This window comes from Paralichthys olivaceus, chromosome 7 (genome assembly GCF_024713975.1).
Source record: "Paralichthys olivaceus isolate ysfri-2021 chromosome 7, ASM2471397v2, whole genome shotgun sequence".
Classification (NCBI taxonomy): domain Eukaryota; kingdom Metazoa; phylum Chordata; class Actinopteri; order Pleuronectiformes; family Paralichthyidae; genus Paralichthys; species Paralichthys olivaceus.
In genome coordinates, this window is record NC_091099.1 from 194,673 (window position 1) to 208,280 (window position 13,608).

Below are 13,608 nucleotides of genomic sequence, written 5' to 3' on the forward strand. Positions count from 1 at the left end.
GACACGGATCGAACGTCTTGCCTGAATCCTGCTTCTGCAGCCGTCAGCACGTCACGCTGAGTCGAGACCTTCAGCTTGGTTTTCATTTGCAGGCTAGTGATGATGTCACAGATCAGCTATCACATGTAATTAAATAAATACATATTTTAAGTCTCTGATGATGTCATTTGATACGTTTTATAATTTTTTTTTTCTTGATAAAAACATTGACTCAAACTTCCTCTTAATTTTCTTTATTTCATTTTTTTTGCAAAGGTACAAATGACTGTAAAATTGCATTTCCTGAAATGCGTCAGGATCGAGTACAGAATGTAGGAAATATAAATACTCACAAAAATTCTCCTTCCAGGAGTGTGTTGCCGTGACGACAGTGACTTACAGAACACACAGCTTCAGTTTCAACAATTCACGACACAAACCAAAGAAACCAAAAGACATTTAAAGCGTTAAAAACCTTCCATGGACACGCCCCCTTCAAAACTTTATTAACAAACTGCATCGTCAGCTACAAATTCATCAACAGTTCGGGGTTGACGTGTCGCGTTCCTGCCGAGTGTCCACGTCGTTTGAACGTCACATTGTGTCCACGCTGACGTCAGATGGAGACTTATCAACACACCACCTGGAGCTCTGATTGGTTCACTACATGTCACATGATTCATTCAACGCCTCACTGAACTGTGGGTCTGTTTCTATGGTTACACTGATGAACCATGTCACCACGTGGTTAAAACAGAGATGAGATAAAAAAATGTATCACACGTGAGGAAGAGGAGGAGGAAGAACGTTGGAAGTGAAGTCTGTTGCTCTTCATCTTCCTGAACGCAGCCTGAGTCTGTTTCCTGTTCGGACAAGAACACACTTCCTGTGACCAACACTGTCAATCAATCGACTTAAACGAACAGTTCAACATTTACGTCAACTTCCTGTTTCTTCAAGACATGTTCACGTTCATGTCCTAACATGAAGCTCGGGGAGGAAATAGCTAGCTTATCATTAAGTCTGGAAACAAGAGTAAACAGCTAGCTTATCTTAGCACAGTGTCGAACTGTGAGCAAACAGCTAGCTAACATAAAGACAAGAGACAGCTAGCTAGTTTAGGATTAAGTCTGGAAACAAAAGTAAACAGCTAGCTTATCTTAGCACAGTATGGAACTGTGAGCAAACAGCAAGCTAACTGTGACAAGAGACAGCAAGCTTAGCTTAGCATAAAGACTGGAGACAGGAAACAGTTTAAGAAACATTTGTTCTGCAGAGATGTGAAGACAAAATAATGTTGAACTGTCCCTTTAACGTCGAGTATCCACACAAACATTAAAACAACTGTTGGTGCGACGGCGCGTCACCAGTTTACCAGTGAACATGTGACCGACCATCATCTGAAAAGGTTAAAAACAAAATGATCAAGCAGCGCGGCGTTCAGAATGACCACAGAGGATCTGAAACGTTGGTCCATGTGTTAAGTGATGGAATTATGACATCACTGTGACATCACATCGGGACCTAGTCACATGTTCAGCTCCAGGTGTTTTCCTCCTCTGTGTTTCCAGGTGTGAAGAGGCTGCGTTCACTGAACCAGTTTGTACCAATCAGAGGGAAGAACCATCTGAGACCCCCCCCCCCCAGGATGCGTCAGCTGCCACTAACAGACCAGGTGCACTGTGGGTAATGTAGGGAGCAGGAAGAAGATGTGGAGACGAGGAATAAAAAAAGTTTAAAAAAATTGGTCTAAAGACCTGATCACACCAGAACTGATCACGTCAGGTTCGTCCTTGCAAACTTTGACCTCTGCATATTCAGCGTTGACCAATAACAAGTCGTCCTGACAGAGTCTGCGAGGCCTCATCCAATCAGAGCTGCACCTCTTCATTCATTCATGTTTTCAGTTTGATACCAGACATTTCTGATGTTTCACATATCGATCGATCGAGCTGCAGCATTCCATTCAGCTGCTGTGTTCAGGTCACATCCGTTAAAACCGTCGTCAGCCTCCGTTTGTTGATCTGCGGCGTAAACACAGTGAGGCATGGTGACGATTCACTGCATCCTCTGACCTCAGAACAGGAGTTAATAGGACTTAATGAAGGCACGCGGATTAGTTCAGATGTTCTGGTTTGACGCGGTCATTACTTCGGTGAAATATTGAACCAACACAGAACTGAAATGTGAAACTAACACCTGCCATTAAAAAAGAGACATGACCAGGAAGTAGGGTACAGATGTACTGCAGCGCCGAAAGATGAGAGAGAAACACCTCAGAGGACGCAAGGACACCGTGAGGAGCTGACGTGTTATCAGTCTGTGATCCGTTGTTGAGTCATTTCAGCAGCGCCTTGTAGAGCATCAGCGAGCGAGCCGTGCTGCGGTCCTGCTCTAGACAAAAAATGAAGTCCCTGAGGTTAACTCGCGTGATTCGCTGACGGAGCTGCTGGCGGGAGGAGGCGGCCGCAGAGGAGCCGACACCCGAGCCTGAGGCCACCTGAGAGGAGAGACGGGAGCGTTAGAGAAGGTCGACCTCCAGAGACCAGATGCAGCCAATAAACACTCAGCAACAAGTCACCTGATGACTGAGACTCCGCCTACAGTAACAACATGACCATTCACATACTCTCAGACTGACACATATCTCACTTCCTGCTTCCTGTTCTAAATGTTAACAGACTGTGGGCGGAGCAGAGGGTTGTCCACTAACCAGGTGGTCAGTGGTTCCTCAGATCAGCTCGACTGAGTGACCCAGGTTGTAAAATGCTGAGTCATTAACATGAATAAATGCAGATTCATTGTAATCATTATTATGAACTGTGTCTGATCCATCCTGACATCTTACCTCTGTGCCCGCTGACGCTCCTCCTGGCGAGTCCAGCTTGCGTTTCTTGCGTGGTCCGATGGCGGCGAGGGCCGTGAGGTTGGCGTCTCGTTGTCGCATCTGAGCTAACTCCTGCTGCTGCATCTGTAGAGGAGGCGAATTTTAATGTTCATAGAAATTCACAGAGAAAACATCAAATTAAACACCAGAGTCAGACTCAGTGCTGCCCCTGGTGGTTGGGGGGATTTAAACTTGAAGAACGTCCTCAGCCCCCCCCCCCAGGTTAACCTTTGACCTCTGAAACACGACACCATTTGCAGCCGTTCAACCTCTCATCTAAACTCAGAGCTGCAGCTTCCTAAGACCACAAACCGTCTACCCATAATGCCCTGCGTGACCTCCTTAGACCAGTCTGGACCACATCCTCTCCTGCCCTCAACTGAAATATTTATGGGTAATGACCCCTGACCTCTTAAGGCCTCAGGGTGTCATCGAGGTGTTGACACTGACTCGACCGTCTGGATCAGGCCTCGGATCGGCGCAGCGCCCCCAACTACTATTTTCTACATTTCCATGACAACTGGATCAGCTGAAGGTCATGTGATGTAAATGGACCTTGATCACCACAGAACCATGAAGGACAGAACGTACCTCTTTGGCCTTCTGCTTCAGACGAGCCTGTTCAGGATCCTCTTGTCTCGCACGACTCTGGAAATTGAACACAAAACGTCAGTTGATCTGGTGACCTTTGACCTTTGTGCTGAAAACTAAAAGATAAGGTTTGATACTATTCATCATTTCAAACATTTCACTTCAACATCCTGGAGATATAGTATTTATCATTTTCACTTTAAACAACCAGGGAATCTTATAATAATGTTTGATTGCAGCAGGAAATAGAAAAAGATTCAATATTCAGTTTAAACACACAACAAACATCGTGAAACGTGTGTGTGTGCACCTTTGCAGCCTTCAGCAGCATCTCTCTCTCCTGCTCGTCTTTCCTCTGTTTCTCCATTCGCTCCAACTGCTCGAAGAAGCGAAGCTGCGAGCGAACGTCTGACGACTGTTCATGATGATCTTCATCCTGACGGAGGACGAGCATGATGTCACCCGAGATTAACTGACTCATATCAAACTGGACATTCTGTTATCTCACACACACACACACACACACACACACACACACACACACGTGTCTCTGACTTCCTGTGTGCGTGTCTGTGCTTGTACCTTTCCTCCGTCTGTACGATGCTGAGCGACGGCCGACACCTTCTCCAGCAGCGAGCGCAGTCTGGACTGTGTGGCGTGAGAAATGAAGTTCACCACCTCCAGCGGCACCTCGCTCACACCCAGCTTCTTTGCTGAAGATGAGAAATTCAACTCATTCTTCTCCTTACATTTTCAAAACAGGCTTCTTACTGTCATTCTAGTTTGTTTTACTTTGCATCATGGAGCCAACACACAACAGATGTAACACAATGTAAAAATGTCTGTGACGAGGAGAAACAACATGGAGGAAAGTGAAGAATCACACAATACTGATGGTGACGACAACTAAGCAACAAAGACTTTTTTAAATGAAGTCTTCATCCTGGACTAATTTGTTTTTGTATTTGATTTTTACTGTACTTGTACTGGAGTAAAGAATGTGTACTTTTAGCTGACTCGTCGTGGTCGCATTAGTTTCCTGTGACAGTACCTGTGTCCAGAATGCGTCGGTGCAGCAGACCAGTGGGCAGGAAGGATTCGTCTTTACACGAGCGGATCTTTGTGCCCACCAGCTCCGAGCTGGTTGCCAAGATACGGGCATTTTCCTCGTTAAGGTTCACGCCAGCCATGGACGCCACATCATTGATGTCATCGTCATCTCTGAGGACAGACGTTCACGTCATGTTCAATTTAAATTAGAATGAAAAATAAAATATGATTCTGAATAAACATCAGAATAATATAATAGTTCATGAGAGTTCAGAGGACGGTTGTTCTGGTTAATGCTTCGATCATTTATTGATCTCTGACCAATAAAGTGATTACAACACATTCTTCAGACAGGTCACAGGTCACCTGAAGGTCCCGCCCCCTGGGTCGCTTAGTTTCTTCTGATTGGCTTGAGCTGCCAGGTTAGCCAGACTCTTGCCGACGATGGTCGGAGAACCTCTGACGAGCGTCGCTGAAGGAAACAAGACGTCATCATCAGCTGTTACAGTGAAGTCAGATCATCGCTGCCACCTAGTGGTGCAGGTGCAGCTGGACTCACCTTGAGTTCTGAGAGTCTGACTGATGACGACAGGTGAACGAGTCTGGACAGTCTGAACTCCGGCTCTGCCCACAGCCTGGAGAACAGCGAGAACATCAGAACCAACGTCACAGAAACTTTTGTATAGGTTGAAAAACACTTGTCCCTGTCACCACCTGTTCTCTAACGTCTTTCTTAATGTTCCACCTGTTCTTTAACATCTTTCTTAATGTTCCACCTGTTCTCTAACGTCTTTCTTAATGTTCCACCTGTTCTTTAACGTCTTTCTTAATGTTCCACCTGTTCTCTAACGTCTTTCTTAATGTTCCACCTGTTCTTTAACATCTTTCTTAATGTTCCACCTGTTCTCTAACGTCTTTCTTAATGTTCCACCTGTTCTTTAACGTCTTTCTTAATGTTCCACCTGTTCTTTAACATCTTTCTTAATGTTCCACCTGTTCTCTAACGTCTTTCTTAATGTTCCACCTGTTCTTTAACGTCTTTCTTAATGTTCCACCTGTTCTCTAACGTCTTTCTTAATGTTCCACCTGTTCTTTAACATCTTTCTTAATGTTCCACCTGTTCTCTAACGTCTTTCTTAATGTTCCACCTGTTCTTTAACATCTTTCTTAATGTTCCACCTGTTCTCTAACGTCTTTCTTAATGTTCCACCTGTTCTCTAATGTCTCTCTTAATGTTCCACCTGTTCTTTAACGTCTTTCTTAATGTTCCACCTGTTCTTTAACGTCTTTCTTAATGTTCCACCTGTTCTTTAACATCTTTCTTAATGTTCCACCTGTTCTTTAACGTCTTTCTTAATGTTCCACCTGTTCTCTAATGTCTCTCTTAATGTTCCACCTGTTCTTTAACATCTTTCTTAATGTTCCACCTGTTCTTTAACGTCTTTCTTAATGTTCCACCTGTTCTTTAACATCTTTCTTAATGTTCCACCTGTTCTCTAACGTCTTTCTTAATGTTCAACCTGTTCTCTAACGTCTCTCTTAATGTTCCACCTGTTCTTTAACGTCTCTCTTAATGTTCCACCTGTTCTTTAACGTTTTTCTTAATGTTCCACCTGTTCTTTAACATCTTTCTTAATGTTCCACCTGTTCTCTAACGTCTTTCTTAATGTTCCACCTGTTCTCTAATGTCTCTCTTAATGTTCCACCTGTTCTTTAACGTCTTTCTTAATGTTCCACCTGTTCTCTAACGTCTTTCTTAATGTTCCACCTGTTCTTTAACATCTTTCTTAATGTTCCACCTGTTCTTTAACGTCTTTCTTAATGTTCCACCTGTTCTTTAACATCTTTCTTAATGTTCCACCTGTTCTTTAACGTCTTTCTTAATGTTTCACCTGTTCTCTAACGTCTTTCTTAATGTTCCACCTGTTCTTTAACATCTTTCTTAATGTTCCACCTGTTCTCTAACGTCTCTCTTAATGTTCCACCTGTTCTTTAACGTCTCTCTTAATGTTCCACCTGTTCTTTAACGTTTTTCTTAATGTTCCACCTGTTCTTTAACATCTTTCTTAATGTTCCACCTGTTCTCTAATGTCTTTCTTAATGTTCAACCTGTTCTTTAACATCTTTCTTAATGTTCCACCTGTTCTTTAACATCTTTCTTAATGTTCCACCTGTTCTCTAACGTCTTTCTTAATGTTCCACCTGTTCTCTAATGTCTCTCTTAATGTTCCACCTGTTCTCTAACATCTTTCTTAATGTTCCACCTGTTCTTTAACATCTTTCTTAATGTTCCACCTGTTCTCTAATGTCTCTCTTAATGTTCCACCTGTTCTCTAATGTCTCTCTTAATGTTCCACCTGTTCTCTAACGTCTTTCTTAATGTTCCACCTGTTCTCTAATGTCTCTCTTAATGTTCCACCTGTTCTCTAACGTCTTTCTTAATGTTCCACCTGTTCTCTAATGTCTCTCTTAATGTTCCACCTGTTCTCTAATGTCTCTCTTAATGTTCCACCTGTTCTTTAACATCTTTCTTAATGTTCCACCTGTTCTTTAACGTCTTTCTTAATGTTCCACCTGTTCTCTAACGTCTTTCTTAATGTTCCACCTGTTCTTAATGTTCCACCTGTTCTCTAACGTCTTTCTTAATGTTCCACCTGTTCTTAATGTTCCACCTGTTTTCTAATGTCTTTCTTAATGTTCCACCTGTTCTCTAACGTCTTTCTTAATGTTCCACCTGTTCTCTAACATCAAACTAAAACTAGATATTTATAGATGATTATATTATCATTAATTATCGGAATATGCAGAGAAGCAGAACAAAGCATTTCTGTGTCTCTCAGGTTAGTTCTGTGTTTTAAACGAATCAGAACCCGCCACTGAACACCTGAACGCCTCATCGTACCAGAGCTGTTGTGTTAGTGAGTGGCGGGTTCAGTTTGATGGTGCTGCTCGCCGGACTGACGGGCAGCCGGGGTCTGATGGCCGTGGTGGTGATGGAGCCGGGGGCGGCCAAGGGTGGTGTGGAGGTGCTGGGGGCTGTCATCAGAGACTGCTGGCTGCTGAGCAGAGACTGACGCAGGGCAGGGAGACTTTTCTGTGGAGACACAACGCCTTGGGGTCAAACAGATTGTGACATCACTGTGACATCACCATGACAACACTGTGACAACACTGTGACAACAAATTATATCACAGTGACATCACAGTGACATCACTGTGACAACACGTGACAACACTATGACATCACCGTAACAACACCGTGACAACACTGTGACATCACTGTAACAACACGTGACATCACCGTGACATCATACATACCGGAGAATGAACAGTTGTCATTACAAAGTTAATTTGATGAGTAATGTGACGGTTTCTATATTGCGATGTCATGACATGATGAGGATGTGGTCATGTTGTGATGATGTCATGATATATTGATGATGCCATGATGATGCTGTGATGATGCTGTGATGATGTGCTGGTACCTTGAGGAAAGGAATGAGGTAGGGCTGAGGGGAGGACTTCAGCTCAGCCTGCAGCCGAGTGGTGAACTCCTCTGGCTCGATCTTAGCATCCTAGAGAGAGAGAGAGAGAGAGAGAGGTCAAGTTTGACTGAAACCAGACCAGAAATTTCAGCCAATGAAAATGAGGCATGGTGCGGTGAGCGTCTTACGAGCAGGTCCTGCACCAGGGCCTTCACATTCTTGGAGGTATCTGGGGAGGGAGAATTGTGGGACGCCAGCTTGATGAGTGTGGCCAGGAAGTTCTTGCATTTCTTCACATTCTCCTGCATCTCCTGTCGGGACGAACACGGTGACGACAAGTTAAAACACGACTCATGGAGCAAGAAACGGACTGAATGAACTCCACCTGACCTGCGACACCACGGTGACTCTGCTGGGGGGCGTGGCTGTGGCAGCGGGGGTCATGGTGGTGGACTGGACACCAGCAGGTTTGGCTGCAGGCGCCCCCCCGGCTGTTATCACCGTTGGAGCCTTCTGTGGTGTCGCCATTTTCACAGACACCGCTGCACCGCCAGGGGCCACGGTGATGGCCTTCTGGGAAACAACAGCACGAAGGACAGGGCCCAGAAAAATGACATTTACACACTCAGATGTAAAGGCTATAGGTAGAGTCATTTTAAAGGGATAGTTCACTGAAAAATGAAAATGCACTCATTATCTAGGCACCACTTTGATGGAGTCTCAGAAATAAACTTTGTAACAGCTAAATGATAGAGCAACAGAAAAAACACAACACGCCTCCATCCTGCTCCTGTGATGTCATCAAATGTCCACAAACCCCGACATTCAAATTCGACTTGAAATGACGTCACTTAGTTTTAACCCTCATTGTCTGATATCTTCCTACGAGGTGCATTAAGGGACCGCTGGACACACCGTTGTGTAGCTTAGACACTTATAGGCTTAAAACTTGGAGTAAATGACGTCATTTCAAGTCGAATATAAATGTCGGGGCTTGTGGACATTTGATGACATCACAGGAGCAGGATGGAGGCGTGCTGTGTTTTTTCTGTCTGAATCGGTCACCATCGACTTCAACTGTTTTGGATCTGAAAATGTGTGGTGCGTTCGGTGTCATTACATCATATTTGACAAATATGACTTCAAATCAATATTGTGATTATTATTAACGTTTACTTCAAGTACAATTAATGAAAGTTTAGCTTTTGCACCCCCCATTGTGATCTGACCCAGTCATAAACTCTACAGCGAATCAAACAAACACAAAGTAAACTTCAAGTTCTGTACTTGTCCTAATTACTTCTGATGAGTGCTGGAGTTGGTTGTTAACGAAACAGAGGAGCCTGATTGGACAGAAACTCACCTGTACAGTGGTGGTGGAGGGAGACTGAACCATCCTGGTTGGAGCGGGTGACGCCAGGCGGACGGTCTGAGTTGTGACAGGAGCCTGCAGACGACACGGAGGGAAAAACAGACCACGTCACAGACCAGGTCATTGTAGTTGAGCTGTTTCACACTTTAACTATCGAGTTACCTGCAGCTGATTTTCTTCAACTGTTTCATTGTTTGGTTTATATTTTTATAAAGAAATCCAGAGTGACGACCAACGCTTTGTTCAATTAACAAAATGTGACAGAAAAATCAATTCAATTTGAATTAATAAATCACAACATCATCTAACACAGTGGTCGCCAACCTTATAAAGCACAAGATCACTTTTTAATTCAAAACGTGAGCCGAGATCTACCACCCCGATGTCTTGCAAAAAACCCACTTAGGAGGCTCATATTTATTATTTCAGTATGAATTCATGCATCTTCAGCTCCTGCAAATATTTCACAATAAAAAACTTTTTAAACAAAAGAATGGATTTGGTCAACAGAAACGCTGGAGTGCTTTTCTTTTGTGTTTGTGACATAAATTCAACAGATAAACATTCAAACTCTGCAGTGAAACACAAAGTTGATCTGTCTATGTCACAAACATATTTACAACACAAGTAAAAGCACTCCAGCGTTTCACTTCTGAGTCCATTCGTTTGTGCTAACAGGGCTTTGATTGTTGTCGACAGACCAGAAGATGCAGGACTTCAGACCGTAGAGTCCTGACATTTAGTTCAGTGCATAATCCAACTTGTATTGAAGGAAATGCAGGAGATAAACCTGCTGCTCCGAGGCCAGTAGCGGACACACAGCGGGTGTGAACAACAGACAACCGACCCACAGCTGATCTGCTACGCGACCACAGACTGTGAGTCCAGAGAGTTACAGAGATCGATGGTGAAGACTGTCGATCGAGATCGACCAGTCGATCGAGATCGACGGTTTGTCGACCACTGATCTAACAACACTTTACAGTGGAGACCAATCAGAAGCTGCTGTCAGACCTGCACTGAAGTCCACATGTTCCTGTATGTGAGAACACAAAGTGAGTCCATGTGAGAAAACAGCAGGAGAACATCCGGAACCTTCTCAGTGAGCGAGTGGGCGTGTCTCTGAGGTTTCTAACACTAACGGACGTGAAACTGAAGAACACAAATGTCTCAGGATGAAGAAGAGGAGCCGTACACGTAAAGACGAGGAGGTTCCAGATGTTTTGGTGATGAGGGCCGACGCCGTGTGGACGAGCTGTAGACAACAACACTGATCTTTACACAGCAGAGTTTAGAGGTCATGTCCCGCCTCCTGCTGCTCTACAGGCTCCGCCCCTCGCCTGAATGTCCCCACGTGCAGGGTTCAGTTGTTGTGATATGTAACTTCACATGTGGACCTTCACACTGACCCTCAATCTCCTGCTGCTTCTTCACATGTGAAACTCTTCAGCATCATCAGGACAGAACTCGTCTGAACTTCAGTGTTATTTAATAAGAATTATAATAAAGAACTTATCAGACCTGCAGCCACTGAACTCAGTACCTGTGCTGCCCTAAGATTCGGTTTATGGTTAGTACCAGACGTACCGTGGTGGTGGTGCTGACCCTGATGGCGGCCCCAGCCGTGGTTGGGGCAGGTCTCTGGGTCATGTTGGCCACCGTCTGGGCCTGTTGCGTCTTGGCCTGAGCTTGAGCCAGGACCTGCTGAGGGACCATGACCAGCTGACCCGTCTCCGTCCGCACCAGAACCATACCTGAGAGAGGAGACACGGGTCAGAAACCCAGCTGCTGCTCTTTGTCATCACCACCCCGTCGTCAGTGATGGTGGAAATGTACTTCCTGTCACACTGGATAAGAACTGAAGCTCTGAGTGAAACAAACTATCAGCTGAGTCATTGATTCTGATTCACTGATCAATTGATTTGTGTATAAAATGTCCAATGTTTGGATTCTCACTGTAACGTTCTCTCATCATAGTTTCTCATCAAATCTCTATCGATTGACTGATTTATTGGTTTCCCTCCTTTGAGGACTGAGGACTTCAGGTTCGACAGGAAGTGACCACAAGCTTCTGTCTCCACAGGGACCTGAATGTGCTGTGACACCAGCATGTGACCCTCAGGTGAAGGTGCAGCACTCTCACCAGCAGGCATGCTGAAGCCGGGGGGGAGCTGGATGGTGGTCTGCTGCTGGGGCCGGACAGCCAGAGGGGCAGCTGCCCGGGTCGAGCTCGCCACCATAGCGGGTCTCTGCTGCTGGAGGGAGGTGGCCACCACCGGGCCGCCCGGAGGCCTCACCACAGCCACCGCAGGCTGAGCCAGCCCGTTCATGGCAGGTTTGACCCCTGTCAGGGTGATGGCAGCTGGACTGGACCCGGTCTGGGTGATGGGGGACTGGACTGCAGAGGCGGTGCTGGTCAGGATGACGGTGTTTCCGGACACTGGCTGACTGGGCACCAGCATCTTGGTGTGCATCAGGGGGGTGCTGTGGTTCATCACCTGAGAGCTGGAGGCTGGGGGGGTACCCTGGGTCACCACCTTAGGGTCCATCCCGTTCTGGGTGACGCTGGCCACGGGGCCGGGGTGTCTCTGCAGGACCACGGTGGGAGCCGGTCCCGGGAAACTGGGCTGAGAAGTCATGGGGGCGATGACCGCGGACCCCCCGGCACTGACAGCACTGATCACGGTGCTGCCTCCGGCCGGTGGCGGGATCGCGGGCGAGTTCACCAACTTTGCAGCTCCGCCGTTTCCGTTTAAACTGAGCAGAGCGGGAGATCCGCTCCGGGAACCGTCCGCCAGTGGGACGGTGGAGGAGCTGGGAGCCGCGCTCGGAGCCAGGACAGCCGCCCGGTGGAAGCTAGCAGCGGCGGCGGGCGGAGTGGGCAAAGTTACGGGTCCCGGTCCGGGGGAAGCAGTCTGGGGAGCAGCTCCAACAGTTTGCATCCCGGCTCCGGTGGTGATCACGGCTCCGGCAGCGACGGAGGAGGTAGAGGAGGAGAGGCTCGGACCGGAGAGCGGCTCGTTGGCGCCGGGTTCCTGGGTTAACCCTGCTTTCGGATGCCCTTGTTGCGGCTCAGCAGACCCCACTTGATCGCGCACTTTCCCTGAGAACTGAGCCGCGGCCGCCGGAGCTGCCTCCCGGTTCCCATCGGAAAGCGAAGCGGCGGGAGTCTTTCTGTCGCCCAGCTGAGACTCGAGCGAACCGACCAGGTCGCTGACGGCTTTTTCATCCACCTCCGTGAAGAGCATGTCCTCCAGTGGGTCGGAGGCTCCCGCCATCTTTGATGTCGCTCCGTTGTGCAAATCGTATCTTAGAAGGTGCGCATGCGCGGAGGATCTGGCTGCTTTTCTAACATAGAACCAGATCACACAGAGACACACACACACACACACACACACACACACACGCACACACAGAGAGACACACACACAGAGACACACACACACACACACACACACACACACACACACACAGAGACACACACACACACACACACACAGAGACACACACACACACACACAGAGACACACACGCACACACAGAGACACACACACACACACACACACACAGAGACACACACACAGAGAGACACACACACACACACACAGAGACACACACGCACACACAGAGAGACACACACACACACACACACACACACACAGAGAGACACACACACAGAGACACACACACACACACGCACACACAGAGACACACACACACACACACACAGAGACACACACTCACACACGCAGACAGACGCACACAGACACACACACAGAGAGAGACACACACACACACAGAGACATACACACACACACACACAGAGACACACACACACACACACAGAGACACACACACACACACAGACAGACGCACACAGACACACACACAGAGAGACACACACACACACACAGAGAGACACACACACACACAGAGAGACACACACACACACACAGACAGACAGACACACAGACATAATAAGATAAACCTTTATTGATTCTCTGGAATTTCACAATTGACAGTGGCACAAGCGGAAAGTGTTGTAAGAAATAACAACAAGAATAGAAGTCGTATCTACAAAGCGGTGCAATATGAAGCTAAGGCTACAGGTGGTGTAACTGTAACAGAGAATGTACACGATGTCTCTGTTGGATGTTTGACAGTCCACTGGCCCCCAGGAGCCGCTCCAGTGTTTTGAGTGTGAACGAGCTCTTGAGCTCCTCAGTTCAGCACAGAGGGGTCGT

General features: G+C 46.6%; 1 protein-coding gene across 2 annotated transcripts; it reads right to left on the bottom strand.

Annotated features, from left to right (window-relative positions):
- Positions 1-217: 217 nt before the first annotated feature.
- Positions 218-12,798, bottom strand: LOC109646964 (transcription initiation factor TFIID subunit 4-like). Of its 2 annotated transcripts, none has more exons than XM_069528400.1 (15): positions 11,508-12,798; positions 10,952-11,118; positions 9,356-9,439; positions 8,383-8,565; positions 8,181-8,303; positions 7,993-8,082; positions 7,410-7,601; positions 5,067-5,142; positions 4,874-4,979; positions 4,509-4,678; positions 4,040-4,170; positions 3,768-3,893; positions 3,458-3,514; positions 2,828-2,950; positions 218-2,479 (listed from the first exon to the last, which is right to left on the bottom strand). In XM_069528400.1, the coding sequence occupies exons 1-15, from the start codon at positions 12,640-12,642 to the stop codon at positions 2,318-2,320; spliced, it is 2,925 nt and encodes a 974-aa protein (XP_069384501.1). In that variant the 5' UTR covers positions 12,643-12,798; the 3' UTR covers positions 218-2,317. The 2 variants fall into 2 exon arrangements, with proteins under 2 accessions (XP_069384501.1, XP_069384500.1); XM_069528399.1 differs by having other exon boundaries at positions 8,383-8,562; positions 11,508-12,748.
- Positions 12,799-13,608: the final 810 nt, after the last annotated feature.